The sequence below is a fragment of the Copadichromis virginalis genome, linkage group LG16 (genome assembly GCF_057382275.1).
Source record: "Copadichromis virginalis isolate Kocher_CV1m ecotype Utaka linkage group LG16, C_Virginalis_male_GT1.1, whole genome shotgun sequence".
In the NCBI taxonomy this organism is placed as follows: Eukaryota; Metazoa; Chordata; class Actinopteri; order Cichliformes; family Cichlidae; genus Copadichromis; species Copadichromis virginalis.
Window position 1 is genome coordinate 26238192 of NC_140633.1, and position 24080 is coordinate 26262271.

General features: G+C 39.3%; 3 protein-coding genes and 1 long non-coding RNA gene across 5 annotated transcripts in view; 2 read left to right on the forward strand and 2 right to left on the reverse strand.

Moving 5' to 3' along the window:
• The first annotated feature begins 1047 nt into the window (after positions 1 to 1047).
• On the forward strand, positions 1048 to 4424 carry cytip (cytohesin 1 interacting protein). 2 transcript variants are annotated; one of them, XM_085435186.1, is made up of 8 exons: positions 1048 to 1311; positions 1611 to 1687; positions 1839 to 1893; positions 1990 to 2092; positions 2304 to 2397; positions 2536 to 2602; positions 2860 to 2926; positions 3143 to 4424. In XM_085435186.1, the coding sequence occupies exons 1-8, from the start codon at positions 1048 to 1050 to the stop codon at positions 3619 to 3621; spliced, it is 1206 nt and encodes a 401-aa protein (XP_085291312.1). In that variant the 3' UTR covers positions 3622 to 4424. The 2 variants fall into 2 exon arrangements, with proteins under 2 accessions (XP_085291312.1, XP_085291313.1); XM_085435187.1 differs by having other exon boundaries at positions 1097 to 1311; positions 1638 to 1687.
• Positions 4425 to 6563: 2139 nt separating this feature from the next.
• Positions 6564 to 8386, forward strand: ermn (ermin). The gene is made up of 3 exons (XM_085434127.1): positions 6564 to 6776; positions 6858 to 7432; positions 7528 to 8386. The coding sequence occupies exons 2-3, from the start codon at positions 6871 to 6873 to the stop codon at positions 7929 to 7931; spliced, it is 966 nt and encodes a 321-aa protein (XP_085290253.1). The 5' UTR covers positions 6564 to 6776; positions 6858 to 6870; the 3' UTR covers positions 7932 to 8386.
• galnt5 (polypeptide N-acetylgalactosaminyltransferase 5) lies at positions 8382 to 14289 on the reverse strand. The gene is made up of 10 exons (XM_085434125.1): positions 12634 to 14289; positions 12390 to 12556; positions 11824 to 11943; positions 10911 to 11046; positions 10698 to 10817; positions 10479 to 10596; positions 10034 to 10363; positions 9794 to 9874; positions 9264 to 9416; positions 8382 to 9105 (listed from the first exon to the last, which is right to left on the reverse strand). The coding sequence occupies exons 1-10, from the start codon at positions 13611 to 13613 to the stop codon at positions 8968 to 8970; spliced, it is 2343 nt and encodes a 780-aa protein (XP_085290251.1). The 5' UTR covers positions 13614 to 14289; the 3' UTR covers positions 8382 to 8967.
• Positions 14290 to 23108: 8819 nt separating this feature from the next.
• LOC146690933 (uncharacterized) overlaps positions 23109 to 24080 on the reverse strand; it is a 44016-nt gene continuing 43044 nt past the window's right edge. The window contains exon 3 of the long non-coding RNA XR_014915616.1: positions 23109 to 23251. This is a non-coding gene — a long non-coding RNA (uncharacterized LOC146690933). The remainder of the gene's footprint in view (positions 23252 to 24080) is intronic.

A 24080-nucleotide genomic window follows, 5' to 3' on the forward strand; every position in this document is an offset into this window, starting at 1 on the left:
GAGTAAGCATCTGGTTAGACACCGTGTTTCAAAGATTTTTTAGGACCAGGTACAATAATGTAGTGAATTTTGTGTCTTTGTATATGCTTTCACTGCATTTGGATGAATGTTTGGGATAAACGTCGTGCTTAAAAATTAACCATTGCCAATCACATGCTTTAAAATTGGTACTGCATGTTATGAAGGACATGACCTGGCTATAAACTCTGGGTTGTTGAAAGTACAATATAAAGACGGGTAGTGCAAGATTTTGATACTCTACATAAATCAGTTTCCAACCCAATTATGCAAGTAATGGATTGAATGGAGCACACGGGACTTCAGTGTCCAGACGGTCTCGTGGTTATTTAGCAAACTGTTCCTGAGGGTCAGTGGGGCAGAGTGGGTTGCTGTAAGGCAGCCTGCTTCTTACATGGGCTTTATACAATGGAGTGTAAAGCAACTCTGTATATGTTTTAAAGGCAATGGTGTTGGCGAGAGAAAGAGGAAGTTTGTGCACCATAGCTTAGTTTTCTTTAACCACTGTCTGCACGCCTGCCAGCCTGCCTGTGTGTGTGTGTGTTTTTTTTCTTTTGATCCAACCATGTCTGATGCCTTCGGCCCAATGACCCGTGCTGTCTGTTTAGGAAGCATGAAACTGGCCTTGAGCTAAATCAGCCTTTTGTCTGGCCCTATAAGACAAGTCTCCCTGCTTGGCAGAGCACAGAACACAGGCTTAGCCCCATTGACAAAACTGAGAGTGAGTGAGGCTGGAAGCAGGTGCTGCTGGAGAGGTGAGGTGGCCAGTTTCTCATGCATTGCTGATTTCTGACAGACCATAAATCAAATTGCAAAGACTGCTAAAAGAAAAGGGGACTGTTTGAAGGGGAATTCAAAAAGAAACAGCTTAAACACTCTCCTTGCTTTTTCTTTTCAAACCAACACAGAAGCACTTCTTGAGAAAAGACAGAAAAAAGTTAAAGGCGGTGAACAGGAAACAAGGTACGTGAAGCTGAGAAGTGCAGATGCGGTTTACCACAGCTATCACATGATGTGGATTTCCGCTTGATGCATTTGCTTTTGGCTGCACGGCAGGGCAGGACCACACAATCGCTGAAGAGCTGCTGCAGCAGGACACAATGCTGCTTTGAGGACTATTCTACCATGCACTCCATCATGAATATCAATGGACTTCAGCGCCAGGGCAGCCAGGAGAGTTACATTCTGGATAATACCCCAAAGAAGAAAAGTTCTCTGTGGTACCGAGCTTCACTGAGGGGGAACAGTGATCGGCACCGTCACAGCACTGGCTCACAGCCCAGAGTTTGCAAGGTGAGACAATATGTCAAGTGCAATACACGTATGTGTGTTTATAATTTCACATCAGTAAATACTCAGACTTCTGCTGTCTAAATCAAATAACCGAAACACTGATTTGCAACGTGGGATTACAGCTGAGATTTAAGCCATAATGTGATATAGTTTCACCAATTTACGAGAAATAAACAAAGCAGCTCTCTGCAGCTCAACAAATAATTTTTAAATCTCTATTGTTATTTTTAAAAAACAACACTTTTATACTTTCTAGGAAGGATTAAAAGTTTAAAAAGTGCCCTTTGTTGTTTTTAAAGAGGAACTCTGCATCTCTCTGTTTGCAGTCCAAGCCGGCTTACTCCAACTCACTGGTTGATTACACAGACCCACAACGGTAAATATATCAGGATTGATGTGCAACTTTTCATCTTTTATACGTGTAAAAGAAAAACTGTCTACTGGACTTTTTGTGCATGAACAGTTTATTACATTTCTTAAAAATTGATATTAATTAATAGTCGTTTGCTTTTTCTGCTTTTGCACAGAACCACGATTATTTTGGAAAAGCAAGACAATGAGACATTTGGTTTTGAAATTCAGGTAAGCAAACACTGAAGCATGCTTAAGTTGTGTAGGGGGGAAAAAAAGGGTTGCTTTTGGCTCGCTTTTTTGTGACACGTTTGTCTCTCTTTGCAGACTTACGGGCTGCAGCTGAAAAACAGCCCTGCAGTGGAGATGTGCACGTTTGTTTGCAAGGTGAACGAGGACAGTGTTGCTGAGAGTGCTGGCCTGACCGCAGGTGAGCCGCCCACATCCTTTCTACCGTATAGGCCCCGTTTGGGCTGCGTGACGATTGACAGATATATCGCTTACGCTTATATGTGAATACCTACATGCCTTCACACCTACGCCTGCAATCTCACGCACTGATGTGCACATGCAGTTTACAGCTATGTTGTGTAATCATAACCAATTCGTTCCTTATATTTCTGCATCCTTATCTTTTACAGGCGATATAATTGTCACGGTCAATGGCGTCAGCATTGAAGGCTCATCTCACCAGTGCGTGCTTGATCAGATAAGAAAATCCACCAACTGTCTAAAGTGAGTGACAACATTTATAACTTCCTAAATACTGCTAGAAAAAAAAAAGCACAACAGATGATAACTAAAAAGTCACTATAACAATAGTTTATAATAGGATTATAACAGAGTGTAATTATGTGTTATATATTCTTCCAGACTAGAGACTGTTTGTGGGAATATAGTGAAGCAGATAGAGTTGGAGAAGAAGATGGACGCCCTCAAGGTGAGTCTCTTAAATCCTGTCTGTGTGATGTAGGCAAAGAAAAAAAAAGAGCAGTCACCAAGCCATGCAGTAGTGAAGCCTCAAACGCCCCCAGCAATACTTTCTAACCTGCAGCTGCACAGCTGAATTACTCAGGCTATACTCTGCATGGACATTGTGTGCAAATATCTTTGTAGGCAAATGTTCTCAGTGAATTAGTTAAGAGTTTTACTGGAAGCACAAGTGTAATGTTTTTGTTGCCTTTTTTGCCCATACAGCAATCACTACGTGAGAAATTGGTGGAGCTGCAGGGCCTTAATTTACAGGAAAAGCGTCTAATGCGAGGTGAGAAGTATGCTCAGCTGTCAGACCACAGCACTTCCTTTCTCACAGCCATTAACATTTCTCTGAAGCATGTGCCATCGATGATGTGAATTGATGTGTAAACTCCAGATAATTCAAATGGCCTTCCCCTGACAGATAAACATACAGCGGAAGTTGCTGATGAGCTTCCTGATACAAATTTCTTATCAGCTAACTGGGATTTTGTTGTGCTTTCAGGTAATTTAAACGACAGCAGTCTCGACCTCCTGATAGACTCCACAGCTATTTTGAGCTCCCCCATCAGGCGCTTGGGCCGGCGTTTTTCCAGTGACAGCAGCTACAGGAGTGTGATGACAGATGATAGTGACCAAGCCAGTGTGTTTGGGGACGTGATCTCACCCTGTCCCAGCAGTGCAGCCAGCACCACAGATGATAACTGCTTCTTCTCCAAAGACTTTCCTTCGCAAGACAGCTCTTCAGCTCACACATCGAGCTCCAGCAATCACCACCAACCTCTTGGCCGCTCCAGCAGCTCCAGTTTGGCCGGCAGCACCAGCTCTCTGTCTCCGTCCTGGGAGGAAACAAGGATCTCGTCCTTGTTTGGAACCCTGCCCAGAAGAGGCAGGAGAACCAGTGTCCGCAAACACATTCTCAAGTTAATTCCTGGACTTCAACGATCAGTTGAAGAGGAGGAGATGGGAACAAACACTCAGTGATTCGCTTTCCAAATGCTCCTTGTGTCTATTCAGTATTAAGTGTTGGTAAACAGGGTCTGTCAAGTTCCTAACACATTACAAATAGAAACAGACAATGCAATCAAGTGTTTCGCCACACTTAAAAGCCTGGGTTAACCCTTCATGGGAATGCAAACAAGTTGGACACTTTTATACTGTATGCATTTACCCCTATAGTTCCTGCCTGGCTCGCTTGCTTGGCTTTAACTTGTGGCACAAAAGCATTACAAAATCAAATGCAGGCTGAATGAATGTAAACTGAACAGACTGTAAAGTGTGACAGATGAAATTATATATCCTACTTACTTGAATTCATTTTTTGTCATATTCACAGATTGTGATGAGCATTAATCGATTTAAGTCGCAGCAACTGTATCAATGTAGCCAACTTCAAAATTTAAAACAAACATGTAACCTAAAGCACATGAGAAGACATAAATCACTTATGACATATTCAGGTGCTCAAAACCAAAGCCAAGCCTCTACGCCCTATAGATAGCTGCTCAGCTCAAAAACAGGATGTGGGTATGAGAGTACTACTTAAGTGCTTTCATTTCCAAATTGTTTTTTCCGACTGTGTATAAGTTTCTTTCAGTATTCAGAAACACTGAAAGTAACAATTTCTTGTAAATTGTTGAAATTGCTGTAAAAATGTATCATTTATTTTCTGTGGCAAGAGTGTCATTAATGTCGATGATCCACAGTCTTTTTTTTTGTTGTAAATAAAATCATGATGTACAGAAAATTCTTAACGAACAATAAACTTTTAAAGATGTTTCCAGTCACCGGTGCTTCCTTTTACTTTTCATGTAGCATTGCAGTCTCAATGTTGGTGAAGATGCAACTTTGGAGTGAGCCACACTCACTGAAAATTACTGGTGCAAGATGCAGGTAGTGAAAAAAATTACTGTGTCATTAAAAGATGAATTAATTGAAGAAATGAACACGGCTTTAAAACTAGTTGAGAAGAATTCATCTATATCCTGTAAAACAACTACTTCTGTTGTTTCAAGTTGCTGCTACAGAAAGAGGGCTTGTACTACAACTGATGGATAAATTGGAAAGGGTTGTTACCTTCACAAAGAAAGCAAGTTACCCCCGATACAATGTATCGCATTATTACAGCAGCTTCAAGGCCAGATGAAGCCCGTTTCCTAGATAATCCATAACAATTAAGTTGTGTTGAAGTGATGAAGTTGTATATGGTGAGAGAGATTTGGTGAATGAGATTACAAATCTGTTTGAAAAACAAAATAAACTTACGAGAGAGACAGCAAACCTTAAGAATGACGAAATAAACAAAATAGTTCATTGGGCAACTCAGCAACAACAAACATCTTGAAGAAAATGGAAAACAACACAATAAGAAAACCTCCTTCCCAACTTCTAACCATGTCAGAAACACACTTATGGAGCCAGACACATCATTGTCATAGTCTGCAATCAAAAGACAGACAGATGAAACTTAGATCAACTTGTACCAGAACAATGCAAAGAAAAAAAATGTGGAGAAGGAAAGGAGCAGCTCAAAATCTGAAGTAAACCACACCATCTGTCAAACATGGTGGAGTAACAGGAAGTGTGTATACAGGGCTATCCGGTCGTTAAGTCTGACGTCACTAGCCGTGTCTGGGCCTAAACTCTGCTGCAGGTCCATATATCAAACGATCACTATGGCATTACTGAGAGTTGAAAAACTGTCTAAAGTCTTTCATCTTTAATAAAATGATCAGCGTTCTCCTCTACCAGGTGTAACAATTGAGTTTAACATCCAACAAGCTAATTTTTTTTCCACTCGATAAAAGTTAACGTGAGTGTCAGGAACAAATGTAATCGCATGGCAGGATGCTGTAAAAGGACCAAACTTCAGCCAGGAGAACAACTGAGATAATCCATCCACAATACGAGGTTAGTCATTCATATACTGCTGCATGGGCTGTGCTGTAGTTACATCCTAAGGTTTTAAAAACTGAGCTTAAATAAATGATTAGCGGTAATAAAAGCCGAGGGAGGTCAACAGTGATCACTGACTGTTTTAGCTTTTTGAGATTAAATAGAAGAAAATACAAAACATTAAACATGTTAACAACACAAAGCCGTATTAAACGCAGACTACTTTAGGCCCGGAAGTAGGATTCGTCACGTCATCACTTAACGACCGGATACCCTACTCAGTCAAATGCTGCAAAAACTGATGGGATGGATAAAGATGGATATTAATAGATAATGACCAAAAGCATACTGCAAAATCAACCCAAGAGTATCAAGGCAAACAAAAAGGGTCTTTACAATGAGCAAGAAATTAGTGATCGAGTATAAAACTAAATGCTAAAGAGTCAACACAATACTTTTGTTACACCCGCTGAATTAAAATTAAAAGGCTGCACTTCAGTCATATCTTAAATGTTTGACTTAAAATCCACTGTAGTGGTGTAAAGAGGCAAAATGACAAAAACTGTGCTATTGCTCAAATACTTCTGACCTGAAGACGCAAGATCACTTTCAGCTTTAAATCATGTACAGACATAATCACTCTTTATACTATTAACAGTCTGGCCTAAAAAGAGCTACCTGCTATTGGTCAAAGTTTCCTATCATAGAAAAGCCACAGAGCAGATAAGGTGCAAATGTCTAGTTCCTTTTTGTAGTCCACTTGAATTGCAGTATGTTATAGCATATTAATGGAATTTCCACTTCTATGTGGAATGAATCAGTGGTGATTTTACTGTATGTTTCGTTAGCAATTTAGTTGTTCTAGAACCTTGAAGTCTTTATGTTCTTAAGCTGTTTCAGGGTGTACAAACTTTGTTGGTTCGGACTGTAAGTAGTGCATTGAAAACAGAATAACCAGAATGTTAATCTTGACTCAAAACATTGCAGAATGAAGGTGGTCACCAAGTACAGATTTAAATATGAGTACAATCGTAGGTCCCAGAGCCACAATGAACCTTTGTTTGGACTACAGCAAAGCCTCTGTTCTTTGGTGATTCAACACAAACAGAGATTTACATGGTACTAGCGGTACAGAGCCCACCACAGAGCCCGAGCTTGCATCGCTCATTGAAAAGCACGATGGATACTTTCTCAGTTGACTGACAAAGCAAAACAGGAGCAACACATTCGGACCAGCGGAGAAGGTAATGTGACAATACTTGTTTAAGTTGGGATTTAAGAGAAAGTGCATCAGAACTGATTTGCCATTTTCAACACTACTCAAGAACCAAAAGACAGATGGAGATGAGTGCAATCCCTCCAAATACCCCAAAACGCAGTGCAGAAGAAGAAGATGCACTGGCACCTCAGGTACTGGAGATTCTCAGTGGGATCAGCATTGAAGCCTTTAAGACTCTGAAGGAACCTGAAGATAGAGATGTGTGGACCCTGGAAGAGGGAGATGACTCTGTGTTTTACAGTGATGAGGAGCAAGCTCAGCTGAACATCGTTACTGCATCAACCGGCATCAAGTGCCGACATCTTGCAAACACTGTGGCAGATGAACCTAGCCATCAGAGAGAGGTAAAGGCAGGGGAAGAACATGAAGCCAATATTGCCAAAGAAAATTTAGACATGGGAATGGAAATGATCCATCAGATCACTTGGACCCAAGAAGAACCCCAAAAGTTTCATACCGCCAAAGCTAAACTAATGTTTGCATTAGACTCTGGGGAACAAGGTGCTGATTCTGAACAGACTCCAGGAGAGTTTATGAGAATGTGTAAGGAGTTTTTGCAGCCACACTGGACAACTGTAGAAATGCAAGCTCACCCTGAACAAAATGTATCAGCGGAAGAAGGTAAGAGGAATTTCATATAACTTCGCATTGAAATAAAAGTGGTCTTTGTTTATAGACTGTAAAAGAAAAGATTTTGTCTTTCGTTTTCTCTTTAGCAAATCGGCAAATCAAAGAGGAAGAAGTGGAACTAGAAACTCACACACCAGCCCTAAGCTTTGATGTACCTAATGAGGAGAGTTATGCAAGGCTGCACAGGGAGGCAAACTACCCAGACCAGCTGTTTGGTGCTGAAGGCCAGAAATCAGGTGCTGGTCGGCTTCAAGTGGATCAGAAAGCTGAGCAGGGTCCGAACTTTAATGTCCATGCTGGTCTTTATCAAAACCCCCACCCGGGTTACTCCAGCCTGCCTTTGGTAAAGAAATCTGGCTGCAGTGAGAGCCAGCATTCATTTAACCATCTCACATCTACCAAGTACAGCACCGTGTCCTATCGCAGGATCCGCAGAGGCAACACCCGTCAGAAGATAGATGAGTTTGAGTACATGACAATTAATCACTAAGAATCTGGTTTCAATGTCCATCTAATGAAACCGTAACAAAAAAACAAAAGGAACATGTGTGCTTTACAGTTTACACAGAAATATCCAATGTAACACCCCATTATGTGCAAACCTTACATGCATACATAACAGTCACGGTTAAGGTACTCTGCTCAATAGAGCGAAAACATCTCATATTTGTAAAGAAAACCGTTGATTTATGTTGTTACTATTGGCTATTGAGATTTTTGGTATGAGAAATCCGGCGTTAAAAGTTTTAAATTCCTCAGAAGTAACCTCAGTAAATAACTATTAAAAAGAAATTCAAATGGCAGATGGAGGGAAATAACAAAATATATACTGTTGCACATTCATCAACTTGTTATTATTTTCACCTACTTTCACCAAAAATGCATTTTCATTCATGTCTTTTTCTTGAAATGTTTGTGATCATGTAATAAACTCATGAAATCAGAGCACAGGTTTATTGAGTGTTTTGAAGCAACACTTCCCTCTAGTGACAAAAACAAAATCATCAAGTTTTCACAGCAAAACCGACACATAAAAACCCCACAAAAGCAGCTTTTCCCCCCAAATGACCGCTCAAAGCACACATCTCAACTCGAGATATTAAAAAAAAAAAGTGTTTTACACAAACAGCTTCATGCAATTTAACTCATTATTTAGTCCCAGCAATGATGAATCTATAAGGCACTGTTTAACATTTGATCTTTGTAAATGTTTTACTAAAGAACTGAAGTGTTAAACAAAGATGTCCATCTGAATCTCACTTTTTCCCCAGGTGATAGTGTAGAGGATATTATTTTTTTAAATTACTAAGTCCCAGTCCTTTGGCACACAATCCCACATCAGTCACTTAAAAAAAAGAAAAAAAAAGAGAAAAGAAATCATGCTTATTAATGCCCCCAAAACGCTTCTTTTGTACCCTGGAAAGTCCTGATTTGAGGCTGGACCACGGACCGTGCTGTAGCATGAGGCCACTGAAGTTTTTTTGTAGTGCATTTTTATCACATAAAACTCATTTCAGTCTCATCCACTACACAAGGTAGTTCGTGAACTGCCACTTCTGGAAGCTACTGCTGGGTTCACAAGGGTTGAGACGAAGGTCGTCACTCCTAGGTCCTGCTTCCAGGCACATATGGTTGGAAACAAACTCTGCTATGAGGTGCTCCGCCTTAAAGACAAAAAAAAAAAGGGTGGGAGGGACATGAATGCAACGCTTGCATCTAAACACTCCTTACGTGGATTTAAAGGAGGCCAGCTCTGTGGTTTGGACTAAAGACAAAACAAAGATATTGTACAAAGCAAATGGCACACCCTTAGTCAACCTACCAGAGCAGAGTTGGAGGATTTGTGGAACCAGCGCAGCTCAGGCTTGGTGCCGTCACATGACCGTAAAGCAAACCTATTGCTGCTGCCTTGGGCAGCAACACACAGGTTCTGCTGCCGAATGTGTTTAATCCAGGTGTAATTAAAGTGCTGACCCTGAAAATGAGAGAAAAGGAGACAGAGTGACCAGCAGGTAAATATGCTGCATGTCAAACAATGTAAGATTTTGAAAGACGCCTCAGTGGTGCTGACTTGAATCCAAAGAGGCCACATTTAGAAAAACTTGGTCTCGTCTTGGACTCCACACTTGTTTATAGTGGCTTGGGTCCTTTCTCAGACTTTGACTGCATTTGTCTTGGTTATTTCTGGGTATTTTTGTTATTCCCGCACCATAATTACCACAGTCATGACCACCAAACATGCAAATCATCCACATTTTTTGCCTGTGTAAAGACCAAGAAAAACACATACAAAAAGCCCTACTATAGATCATTTGGTGATATTTACATTTAAATAATCTGTTAAACACCTACCTGCTTGCTGAGATCACACGTCTCAAAGCACAAAGAGCCGTTATGCAAAGCCAGGCATTTTCTCAAGCCACGATTGAAGACCTAAAAAAAAAGAAAAAAAGAAAGCATTTTAAGAGAAGTGAAACCCCAGTAAACACAGGATTTGTTTACTGATTTACAAGAACACAAGAAAATAGTCCGTTTATATTCCAATCAGACAGAATGCTGACACTGGGTTAAATGAACAGATAGAGTACATACCAGGCCTTCAGCTTTCACTAAAGGAGCAACCATGTCCGGATAAACATTATCCAGGTACCACTTGAAGCTTTTGCATTTCAGCTTCTTCCTTAGCTCAATCTGCTCTGTGAGGTTGCCAATATCAATGCGCTTTTGATCCAGCAGGTGGTGGTATCCATGGCCATAGAAAAGATCCTTGTACTCATCTAGCCACACTTCAGCCACCCTTGCCAGGTTACGCTCCACTGTCTTCTGCCGGTCTTTGGGAAATTTATACGGATTCTGCCCGCGGAAAATGTGTCCCACACGAGAGCAGGGGATAATCTCGATTTCTCCGCCGCACATCCAGATCTGTTCAAACGGCAACAGGTACAGCACATCATCAGCCATGTGACAAACACTAACTTGAAGGCTGTTTCCAAACAGCTGTGACCAATATTCCCAGTAAATTAGCTGAGTGACAAACCTTAAATGAAATCTCCATATTCTCCCCACCCCACACATCCAGACCGGGATCATAGGTACCAAGTTCGAAGAAGTATTGTTTGTCAATTGAGAAAAGGCCCCCAGCCATAACTGGGCATCTACAGGACAGAAAACAAACAAAAGAGATTACTAAAAATAGCCACTAGAGCTATAAAAAAAAAAACAAAAAAACAACAAAAAAACAAAACATAAATTTTACCTGATAGGATCAGAGATGGTCAAATTAAATTTCTTGATATCCTCTGGTGGTACTGCACTCCAACCAAACACCAAAGGCCATTTGAAAATACCCCTTTGGAAGTTGTCAACCATCATATAACTGAGGATGAAAAGCCACAACACAATCCATTTTTTGGCCGTTATTATACCAAAACACATAACTAATTAATTAAATATGGTATTATCCACTTACCTCATGTCCTTATCACTGATAACTTCAATAACTGGACAGGGTACTTTCTTTCGATCCAGATAGACTCTCTCTAAGAGCGGCTCCAGCCACCCCACATTGCATTCAATATGAGAGTCAAGAAAGGTAAGAACCTCACCTGCATCAAAGGAAAGCATAAGAGTCCTGCTGCAGTTAAACGTTTTAAGAACCCTACAACGCACACAACCCTCACGAGTCACTTTTGTCAATGCATGTAAAGAACATTTGCAGTAACATCAATAATAATAATAGTATTACTGCATATATTGCATAATGTTTTTACAGTTCTAATCTGAAAGGTGTAAAAACAGGGACATACATCTGACCACCTGCATTTGCCATGCACGCTGGTGTCAGAAGAGTAACGCTGCATTATGGATTATATGTTGCTGGTCCTGAGACCTGATCCACCACCCTTGGCCTTGAGGACTGCAAGCGCTTCCATTTATAAGTATTGTTTGGTTTCTTGAGTCATAGTTAGAGACCCAACAAGAACATTTGGTCAACAGAGCAGCAGGCTGTGCAGAGGTGCAAAAGGCGGCAGCCATGAAGGGTTCAGGTAAGATTTTTGTGCTTTGTGAAGTCGAACATTTTTTACAGCACCTCAAACATTAAATCAAAACATAGTTCAAATTAAATAATAGAATACTTCACAACAAAGCTGTCACATGAATGTAGTTCCATTAAATATATTAGCCTGCTGGCATTATTTATGACCCTTGTTCCTACATTAGTTTACCTGAGCACACAATTTGACATATTAATGCATATTCTATTGCTGTCTTTATCTTTCTTTTTTGGGAGCCGTATCCTCTAACCCGTATCTATACCATGTTTATAGACTCATAAAGTATAAGAGACACCCTTATATGAGATTAGTCTTGACCATACATACCTTTGGCAACAGCAGCTCCAGCTAGCCTAGCTCTGATCAAGCCCTGGCGCTCCTTGAGACGAACGATTCGCACTTTGGGAAACTGGGCCATGTAATCATCCAGCTGCTTTTTAAGATAGTCTGCCAGAGTAAAAGCTCTTGGTAAAGCTACTTCATGCATGCAAGTTACACTGACAGCAGAGAACAATTAAAAATGACAATGTGAAAGACAATAAAATTATGATCATTTATATTGTTGCTAAGCCTGCATAGATTATACAGAAATTAAAATAAATAAATAAAAAAATCAATCATCCAATCAATCACTTAAGTAATAGTAGGTACATGTAAAATAAATCAATGGTTTAATTGTAAAACCAATATGCAGCTGTCACATATTTTAACACTTCTGGCTGATCAATAATGATCTAATGGTTTTCCTAACAATCTATATAGTACATTGCATTTGAGCATACAATGAAAAAGATATTTGAATAGCCAACATTTAATAACAAATTTTTAATCAACCCAACTGAGATACCCCATGAAGACAAGGCCAAGCTATGATGAATTCCAGACACTGTTACCTTTTGTGCTGAAGTCATCCACCAGAATAATCTCTTTAAGGAGGTGGGGTGGAGATCTGTTGAGCACACTGTGCACGGAGCGGAGGAGCGTTGACCACACTTCATCCACGAAGCAGAAGATCACGCTGGTGGAAGGTAAGTCATCGTGGACCAGACTCTGTTCACACCTGGAAAACACAGCAAAAATTAACATTCAAGCTTTGCAAGTGGTGGCAGCTTCAGAGATGACGTGCAGAAGACTCACATCTGCGGCCTGGTGTCTGGAATGGCACGGTCCACTGGAATCTTGTCACTGAGGTAGACGTTAAAATGGCCTTCGTCCCATCTCTTCTTCACCTCTGCATCCTCTTTCCAGCCAACGACAGCTGGCTGACCAAACTGGCCTACTGCGTTAGCATCTCTAGGACTGGAAGTCAAATCCAGAGAAAGCACTTTGTGGACACCTGATTTTCTAACAGCAGAGTTATTCTTGGAGTCGGATCCTCCTTGGAGAACGACTAAAGGCTTCACAGGTTCCTTTTTTTCATTCACAGGACTTTTAACAGTCTCGCTGAGCTGCTCCCTTTCTTTTGTATCTTCGTTCTCTAGTCTTTTTACATCCTTGTTGGGAGGTTGTTTGGGTGTTGTTTTATCTGGGTGTGCCTCCTCGGCCTCAAGCTGCTTTTTAACTGCTTTATTTGCCTTATCCGTCTTGTCCTGATGACTTTGTGCAACTTCAACAGGCTCCTCCTTTAAGGCAAGTTTATTTTTCTGGGTTACATTTGCCACTGCTACATTTAGATCAAAATGTACAGGTTTCTTCTTCCTATGAACTTCCTGATTTGGAGTAAAATTGTGCAGGGAAGCTCCATTATCACGTTTGGGAACATTGTCTCCTTGACTTTTAATAAAGTTCCTCTTTTGATCCCGTTCTTTGCCTCCATGTCTGTAAACCTGGTCAAGTTTGACACCTGAAGTGAGTGGTCCTTTCCCCGCCTGTGTCCAGTCCATCCTCTGCACCGGGTGTTTAAACCCCCTTCTAGTGTGCTGCGTGGCCTTCAGCTGCTGTTTGAAAAGCTCCTTTTCTCGTATCACACGCTCTTTTAGCAGCTCGGTATTCACTTCGTTTAGTGACATGCGGAGAGCAGCCATGTCAAACAGCAGCCAAATGACAGAAGCTACGAACACAAACGCCAGCACCCTCCCGCTGTCCCTTAAATATCTTCTAATCCTCATTATTGACATAGTTTTAATTTAAACAAACAAACAAACCCTTTGTAAATGTAAAAACACGTCAAAGAACCATACTGAAAGTGCCGCCTCTGTGGCACACTTTTCTAGTCTTTGGAGAAGTTATCTGCCTGCGTGGCATGCTAGAAATATTTCACGGAGCAGCAGCGGTAGTCAGTGTTGTCACTCATCAATACAGCAGGGTCCGACTCCCGTGGCGCAGCACGTAGGTACAATGTTAAAGCACTAATTTGACTTAACGTACAGTACCGGTTCGGTCATGTCCACATCCGCGAGCCATTACGTCTACCTCGAAATACTCCACAAACCTTTCGACGTCAAAGAGAAAAGTTTTCAGTTTCGCCGCAGGGTCTATCCACGCCACAACTTTAACTTCAGTTTTGTATGAGGACGTTGCAGCCGACTTCCACATAGTCAGTAAAGTGATTGGACGGAGTTTCTGCCCGGAAAGCAAGTCAGCGGGAAAGAACGCGGACGGTACAGGAAACTGGACGTTTCGCCTTCAAAATAAAGGAATCTAAAGAAATTATTTCACAATCAGTAATGAACGAGGGAATATTAGGGTCACATTTTAAAAAAAATGAATAAAAGACATGAAATAAAAAAGGCGAAATTTCGAGATTAAACAGAGCTAACAAATATTTAAACTAAGGATATTTCCTCTATTTTTTATTTTATTTTATTTTAGTTAATTTTCCAAGGTCACAAAATCATTTCAGTTAGTTTTAATTTTACAAAATCTAATGTTTATTTATTTATTTTTTATCACAATTAAAACTAAATGTGATATTTATTTATTTATTTATTTTTAATCACAATTAGCTTTAGTTTTAAGTGTATTTTAGTTAACTGTGATGACCTATTTTTCTTAGAAGTGTGACCTTATTTATTTTATATTTTATATTAATTGGAATAGATTATAAATTTATGTTGGATATTAGATTTTGCAATATTATTTACAACTTTGGATAGTTTGGATATTATATATTTAGTTACCTTATTATTATTTATCTCACCTTATAATTTTGTGTAACATTTAAAATATTTATAACGGCACCTCGTGAGAGGTAATTTTGGTTCCTGTCTGACAGTATTTATGGTGTGACTGTTTTAAGAATTAAACTTAAGTTACACTCTAAAAATAATTAGCTCTGAGTATCATGTGGGTTAATAAGTTAAAAATATAAAACTTGGGCTAAAGTCCAGCAGGCTTACACAAACCAAATCTATTTCTCCATTCGTCTAAAGTTGTAGACAACTCCATCATTTTCCTCCTCCGTGAACTAATACAAACTCAGCTGATTAAAGTGCAAGAGATTACTGAATGACATTACTGCAATAGAGAAAAATATAATATGATTCCAGTAATAGGTCTGGTAATAGCACTGGTAATGTTAACTAATAAAACATGTAGTAAAAGCTAATAGCTAAATTATATATGGGAAACCATACATTTGTAATTTCAAGAAGACGGACACTCCCTCGTGTACCTAAATTTTAGCTACATCTACAAATGAATGTTTATTCACATTCAAATCATTATGAATGTAAATGAATTTTCATCCAGTTTTCACGTGCTTTTGTTTTGTTTTTTTTTAATTTCTGATAGAATTTTCTGTGAAGTTCCTGGGTTTGAATCCACACTGGGGCCTCTCTGAGTGGAAGTTATACACATTTCTGTGTCAGTTCTCTCCAGATTATCTCAGTTTCTCCCACAGTCCATAGACATATATTTAAGGTTAACTGGTGATTCCGAAGTGAATGTGTGTGTGAATGGTTTTCTTTCTATGTGTTAGCCCTGTGACAGATTTGCAGCTTATCCATGGCTGACTGGCTTCTCACCCTATGACAGCTGTGACCCTGAGTTGGATAATCAGAAGAAAATGGATGGATCGATGGAAAAAAAGGTATTGAAAATAAATAAAATAAGATGAATATATAGATCATGAGTTTGTAATGTAACGTAAGAGTATAGTAAACTCCAGGGGAATTTATATGCAGTATCTGGTAAACCCTGATCTTTGCATGCATCACTGAATTTTATTTCAATATTCCTGATCCTTATTGGATAAAGAAATTACTAGCTCAACCAAAACTAATTATGGAAGCTTGTTTCTACCACAGGACAGCATGGTGATGCAGTGGTCAGAACTGTTGCCTCATAGTGAGAAAGTCTTGGATTGAAATCCATGATCTGGTTTGGATTTTGGAAACAACCATCTATAATTAGAAGATATATATTTTAATAAATAAAACTGGCCATGACAAATTATTACATCTAATTCTTTAAGAACTTTTACTTTGGAAGTTAAATCCGGAAGCGCTCTGTTAACTCAGTTCCGTGTTTCCCCGTTCACTTTACACCAGGAACAATATTGCCAAGTAGTATGGAAGCTACGCAGGACGCGTAGTTTCACGGTGATGTGACTATGGCTGCGCCTTTTTCAATTGTTCGGTCACCTTTGTTAAAACTAGTCTGACGTTATTCGTCTTGTTCTCATTTTTAGAGGGGATTACACTGCACACACCTGAATTGTGTGGGTGTTTTCTCCAGAAATAGTTGCCTATTCTTATTGTAATCGAGTTTTCATACAGTCACTTCGATCCATTAATCTAGGGGTTTTAGATATGGACACATCACTAGGATTAAGGAGTCACCAGCTTGTTATATTTAGCTTAAAAGTTATAAACATGATTGGCCCACTGAAGCAGTCAGATTTAGATTGTCGTTAAACTGTGAGGACTTGGGTACTTTTCTAGTCAAGCTTTTATTATCATTATTATTATTATCATCATCATCATCATCATTATTATTAATATTGTTGTTGTTGTTATTTTGGCCTGCTTTAAATCAACACAGTTGTCAAACAAAAGAGAAAACACCCCCATTCTCCATACCAGATTTGCCACATTCCCCCAGGAAATTGACTTAAAAGGAATCCAAAAGGGCCTGGACTGGTTTGACAGTTCCTGGGTCCAAGCAAGATGGTGCAGTGTGGCCGAGAAGTGAGAAACAAACAAATGAATTGAATACAAATCTTAAAGCTAGCATTGTTAATCAGGCTCTCTAGAATTTCACAAGTGACTTGGCAGCAACACAAATGCATACAACACAGCTGAGTTGTGAGCACTACATTGTGTGTGGAGGTCACGGGTCTCGCCATGGTAAGGGGGTCTTTGTCAGGAGAATATTGTATATTACAACACAATATCAGTGACTGTAACTATTGTAAAATGGCAACAGTTTGTCAAAGAAATTTGCTCACAGTCATACAGGCATCCCAGTCTCAATAAACACATGCACAAAAACCTCCATTTCTTTACATTTCTATTTGCTTTTATGAGTTCACTTTGTTTTTCCTTTCAAAATTCCAGTATGTATTTTTTCAGTTTACTAATATGTTTTTTTTGGGTACATTTAATTTTATGTTTTAGTTTCATTAACTATAATAACCTTGGCTGGGTACACACACACACAAACACACACGTGTACAATTGCATTTATAAAACCTGTGTTACTGCAGCCATTAGGCAGTGATTAGTGGAGGCAAGGACAGGTTTTCCTCTTCATCAGCAGGCCTCTCATGGGAGTACCATTGGCTCCATCCAGCCTATTAACAGTCTCCAACATGAGGAGGGAGGGGAGTGTTACCTCCCATGGTGGCTGCCCTTAGCTGCACTACACACACTTTCATTAGCGTGTTAGCTAAATGATTGGCCTCAGGATAGCCCCCGAGCCTTGCAATGCATGTGCAAGCTTATATGCTCCATCCACTGGCCAAATTATTCATGTATTCACAGATTTCTGCATCTCACTCATGCTGGCATCATTTGGCCAATTTGAGTGCATTTTGTGTAAATTAAATATGCACGGGGGTTAGGAAACAGTACCAAGTTAAAGGTGACAGCACAGTGATTGTCAAGCTTTAAATGCAATACAACAGAACAGACACAAACAGGTAATAGTAGTGGACTTGGAATGAGCTTATGGAGAGGAAATCTACCAGTTCATCAATTTAAATACAGGTAAAATTGCTGATTAAGTCTAAATCTGGCAGCGAGTTTCAATGTTGTATGCCATTTGAGCCTATAGTTAATGAATAAATTGAGTAAATTTTTAGCAGTTTGATCAATAATAAACGTTGTATCCTTAATTCTTACTAGTTGTAATGATTTATATTCATTTCCTATGTGTAAATGTTGCCATTAACCAAACTTTGATCCACCCACGTAAAAGAAGATCCTTACGAGATTAGTCTAAGGGGAAAACTATTCTTTTTAGGTTCTTTTCCAACTCAAAACCCATTAAAAATAATCCCAGAAATAATCAGTTACTGCCTATAATCACGGGACATTATTTATTCACTCTGCAGTTACAAATACACCAGTGAAAAAGATCATTTCAGCCTTGCTGACTTTAATTGTGTGTTCTGACCTCGACACTATGGAGTGAGTTATTGAGATAAGGGTTAAAAAACCTAAGAGGTAGCCAACATTCCCATCTTCATTAGAAATTGTGTAGTAATTTACATGTAAGTGGGTTTTGAATGAGCCAAATCACAGGGTCTGCACAAGCATGAAGGTCCACTAGCCTTAGGTTTTGAGAGTGGTAAGTCACCTTGACGAGAAAGTTCAGCACTTAATGTAAGAAGCATAAAAGCAATAACAGGCTTTCTGCCATGACCCAACGTCTGAAACTTGCACTGTCATCAAGTTTCCCATCAAAAGGAGTCCACAAAATTAAAGCAAGTGGAAATCATCAGCTGACACTAGCACGTGTAAAATGAGCTAAATGCACTTGTATGATATCTTCGGAACATGTTAATTTGACTCTGGAATTAAAATTACAACAGTTGGTCTGTGTAATTTACATAGAGGTCATGTTGTGCTAATATGGCACTCGTTGAAATAGACAGCCAGCAACAATATGGTTAAGTCTGACCCACTGACATTTTCAGCTCCAAATTATGCACATTGTGTGAATTAAATTAATTAGAGAATTCATTAAGAAATATGGCTTGCGGAAACGAGGATAATATTTAGTTATGTGATGTAATTTTCTTTCATTGTTAAAGCTAATTTGTTTCATAACAGTTCCTGCGGTAGTTTTCCCCCTTTACTAACTATGATGTATGTAATTTGTTAGCCATTTAATTAATTATGATTAGAATTAGTGGATGTGTGGCTTGTTTTGACAGATGGCTCCCATCAGAGAGACCTTTGCACAATTAACTTATAATCAATTATATCCCATTTCTTGCTGTTTGTTACATCTTGAAGTTTGTGTAGAAAACACTCACAGCATATGCATCATGTGAATGCTTTCCCGTGAATACACTAAATGAGGAATTATCTACAATTTGCCCAATAACACAAAGCAGGTAAACAAGTGGGATTTATTTCACGCTTTGTGTGCCCTGTCTGCCAGTGTATACTTCTCAGTGACGGTCTCATCTGTATTTAATTGTCAGCTGTTTGATGAATTAATGAGATTCCCACATTAAAAAATGTGTCTCCCGCTAAATGAGGGCACTATAAAATATTTATTGATTGCTTTAATAGGTGTTTTTATTTTTTCTTATTAAAAAATGTGCCGTATTATTTAACTCGTATGCCTTATACAGTGTGTGGTTTGACTAGTAACGCGTTATTTTACACACTATTATTTCAGGGGTTTAAATGCACCTCTGTAGCTTAACCTGTAAACTGAAAACCTGGCAGACAGTGCCTGTATCTCTTTGCTGTACTTGTTTAAGTCCACAAGATGGCGCTTTAGTTCTGCTCATGCTCACGGACTCTCTGTGGGAGGACAATCTGCTTCAGGAAGATCTTAAGGAAGGATCTGCATCAAAGACTGTTGTTTTATTTGCGTTCCCAAATATATTTACAGAGGTAAAGCAAAACCAGGCAATTCTACCTTGCAAAGTGCTGTCATGCAACATCAAAATATTGATATCTTTTAAAAAGTGCTGAGATTTTCTGTCAAATCATGATAAATAATATCCATCTCAGCAGTGGCATGACACAGGTGCATTGTTTCAGAACACAGCATTCAGCCCAGTTAAAAGTTTTTCTCTGCATTTAAAATAAACCCTTGGATCAAACACCTCATTCAGTCTCCTCTTTTCTGCGTTTAAGGCTTTGCAGAGACAGTTACGACAGAGGGAAGGAAAAGAGTGCACCATCTGCAGCACAGTCGTAGCAAATATTTTCAAAAAAGCTCTGTTTTTTTTAAACAAATTACTGGGAATATTATTTTCTCTTGGGGTGTTGAGAGAACCCTTTGGGAACTAATAGCTCGATTGCATGAAAGTCTTGCATTAAAAAAATAACAATTTAGCTGAATATCAGTTTATAATCAAATTTTTTGTATGTTAGGTGGTCGTATTTCGTTCCAATCTTGATGTGTAAGACCAGAATTGAATAATGCCCCTGTTTAAGAAGTCCACATCCTTTATCGTTTTTTTTCCAGGTGACATGAAGGCGATACTGATTTGGCTCCCACTGGGTATGGCTTAATGTCTGACATAAAAAATAACTACATAATTTGTCTCAATCCAGAAGGCTGACTTGGCATGGACAGCAGCAGTCCTAAATGTCACCCTATAATGAGTTCTGGCCAAAGGTACACAGTTAGGACAGTGCCCGCTGGCACCTGGGATGCCCACTGGCTAGCTTTTTACCCCAAAGCCATTTGGACAACCCCAGTTTTCTTTGTGAACACTGGCGTACACGATTTGCATCCAAACAAAAAGTTTCAGTCTCAAAGTTGAATTTTCACTGATAATGGAATAACATAGAGTAAAGATTTAACAAAGACTGTTTCGTTTTATTGCAAAAAAAACCCCCAAGAAGCATAATCAATGTAAAAGAACTGACAAGAGAATAGAAAATGTGCAGAAGAAGTATGCCTCCTTCACCCCCATCGAGTTAAATTTAAGCACAGAACAAATGTTATAGAGTATACTGTTTCATCTCAACTCATGCAAAAGTAAATATTGCTAATATTTTAAGATCATGCGCAGTTGTCATACAAGAATTGCATGGACTGAAATTACTGCGATGATCATCCAGCACTTTGAATGATTCACCGAGTTGTTATCGCTTCAAATGGTTAAGGAAGAAGACTTTTAGTTTTGAGGAACTTGACTTCTTTTGTTTGACTGGTGCGGGACCTATTGGCAACACGCTGGGTTTATTATCTTACAAAGGCACAGGAGATGAGGGAACATTGTATCTAAATTAACTTTTTCTATTTCCTGGTGAATGAAATCAATTCCATCCTTTTATGTTACTTTTCATCTGCCTTTTGTCTTGTTGCGGAATCTTTTCTCTTTCTCTCTCATTCATCTGTTTTGCCCTTTCCTTGATCTGATAGCATTAAACATATAATTAAGTCATAAAGGAGGGGACTGATGAGTGTAGCAGATGGTAATTGCGTCCCACATTTGAATGAAATGATATGCATTGCTACAATTTACAGCCTTTGCCTCATATTTTATTCAGCAACCTTTTATCTCTTTTCCTGCAGAATTATTCTGCAATAAATTTAGACATCTTATCAATAGCTGGAATGATAGTGGCAGAAACATGGAAAAAATGAGCCCCGCCGTTTTATGCTGTTTAAAATAATTTTCCATAATAAAGGAGCTATCAGAGCTGCTCTATCACTGTAGAGAGGCGGATATCCCTATTCCTGGTAAGGCTGCCTTTGGTTTGTGGACAAGCTGTCACTCTCCCGTTAGTCTGAAGAAATGTGAAGTGACGGAGGGAAGCACTAAGTTCAGCCGAGGTTTTGGTAATCTCTCACAGGCACGTTATAGTCGGCATTTAATAACTCAGAAAGCAGAATTGGCTCAGCTATAAAAAGAAGTTATTGTACTTGTTTACCACACGGTTGTTGTCGCATGATTTTGTTTATTAAATGCATCTTTACTGATGCTGACCACATCCCAAAATGATGATGATGATGTCCAACAACTAAATAATTTGAAGACTTACCGTAACTTAAAAGTCACTCACTCAAAACTGCAGCTGCTATTTTATTTGTTTTTATGTATTTCTTTATCACATATCCACACTGTTTACCTGTTTCGGAATATTTCAGTGCAATTCAACCAAAAACCCAAAGGGCCAAACATCTTCATTTAAACACTTCAAACACCTGAACATTATAACCTCCCAGAACACATTGCAGTCTTGTTGCATTAGACTGCGTTAATTTTTAGAAATGTATAGCACATGATGAGTGACTGTACAGTGTGTGAAGATGACAGGTTAGTCTAGTTCTTTGCAGCTTTTTGCAGCTTTCTGCAGCATTCAGCAGAAGTCCTTAAAGCCTAAACAGTAAGTTTAGTCTGAAAACATTTTGTCCATCAAACCGAACGTTAGACGCAGCCTACATACATCGCTTTGTTATCCAACTTTCAGATGGATTCCGCCTTCATGCGATCATTTGCACCTACTGTAATTCCTAATGAAAACTTTGCTCCTGTAACAGCAGTGAGCAGAACACTTGAGTGGAGTATTGCCAGAAGGAGCTTTTTGTTCCACTAACATGTTTTCCTTTCACCAGTCCCTGGTGAAGTGCTGGACTCCACTGATATTTGAGAACTGGTAACTGGGGCGTTATAGGTTTAATTCTCATGTTCCCTCCGACCTGCCAAGTACAGGCACTGGGTGCCAGCTGGAAGGCTTTCGAACGTAGAAGAGCGAGGGTGGGGGGTATTAGCAGGGGCAGAAGAGAAGAGGGCAAGTATACAGTACATACACAAGTGCCTCTAGACCTTGAAGGTGCTACAGAAGTGCTTTTCGCATCTAGACACCCCAGGCACTTAGTGTTTAGTCACGATGCAGGTCCATTACCTTTAAGTACAAGTACTTATGTTTGGTCGTCTGTTTTTAAAGCCCTTCTAGCTTGAAAGGAATCTACCCGGGGTGACCCAACTCTATTTATTGATGCCTCCTGAGTTTCCACTTGCTGGTAATAGACTGGAAAACACAGATAATATGTTTGATCGATCAACGTGAACAAATTTCATTTGTTGGGATCAATAACAGTTTACAGTTGACAGAGCCCAAAGAACTACATTTATTTGTGCTTTGTGATTGAAGCCGTCTTTGTAAACCGGCAATGTGAGGCACTCCAGACCACGCCCATGTGGCAAGCATGGACTCTTCTGTTCTATTATTGCCAGCAATCTGTATTTAAAACTAATATCAGTGTGTGCTGCATGGCTTGGGGCAAAAGGCACCAAACCAATCTGATATACAGCATGAGTTTCTCTTCGGTTCCTTGTGATGTGAATTAGAATGTGAAAAATAACAATTCCCGTACATTTTTCACTGGTATCCATTTTTTCATTTGAGGGTGTAATGATTAGATTTTTTTTTTTCCAGCAGCATGATTTGTATTATGTTTTCACTGTGTTCAAAACATAATAGAAAAGTGATGTGGAACCAAAGGGAAAAAGAGGAAATTAACTGACGTGCAGAAGAAAGACGTTTCCATGGCTCAACCTTTTGCGGTTTTCTTCATTTTTCTGCTTTTCATGATCATGCTCTGTGGAACACCCCGAAGACATGAGAGCCCTTGCTCTGTGTCACACGGTTCCAGGCCAGGCCGCTACCTTCTGCACACACAGACAGAACAGCAAGAGATGGGAAGTCCACATGGATAAACATTTAATGTAGTAGGTGTTGCTTCAGGCAAGTGCAATTCGGGGGGAGTTTACCGTGTATACACCGGTCTTATGGCAATAACCTTCTTATGTAGGTGTTTTTGCAAAGGTTTTTACTTCAGAGTAGTAAACGGGTTCATGCTGGGCTCAGCATGAAAGGCTACATATAGGGATGAAGATATTCATCATTTGCAAAACCTATAAAAAGTGGCATATGTGGAATTTATATCAACAAAAATCCATGAAAAACGAAAAACTCACCAGAGATTAGTACATTAAAAACCTGAAATATAATATGCTTCTCCATCAGTGTGCAAACATGGATACTGTGGTGTATTTTGAATGAAACCCACATTTTACTAATAGTCACAAGTACTCAAAAATGACATCACAATGATTAACATCAGTTGCTTTTTAAAGGTTTTCAGCAGTTGCCAGTTTATATTTATGCATCTGACTGTATTTGCTGTACTGGGTTTGACTAGCTCCCAAGTGCACCATCACAGCCACTGCATTGTTGCTCATTTTATCTGTCTTGTGCGCAAAGGCAGAACACTCTGTGCTTTCTTGTTTGTTTGTTTTTTGGCTTAAAACATCCACCTGCTATGTCTGAAAATTACACGGTGAGGGAAAGCAATAAGCATAATGTCATTATAAACCACTGTAGAGGTAAGGTAACTGAAACAGTGTTATAATTTTTTAAAATCCTTAACTGTGAGTGACACCTGCACATTGCAAACAGTTACCGGTAGTTAATCGAAGGCTTTCTTTCAATCACCAT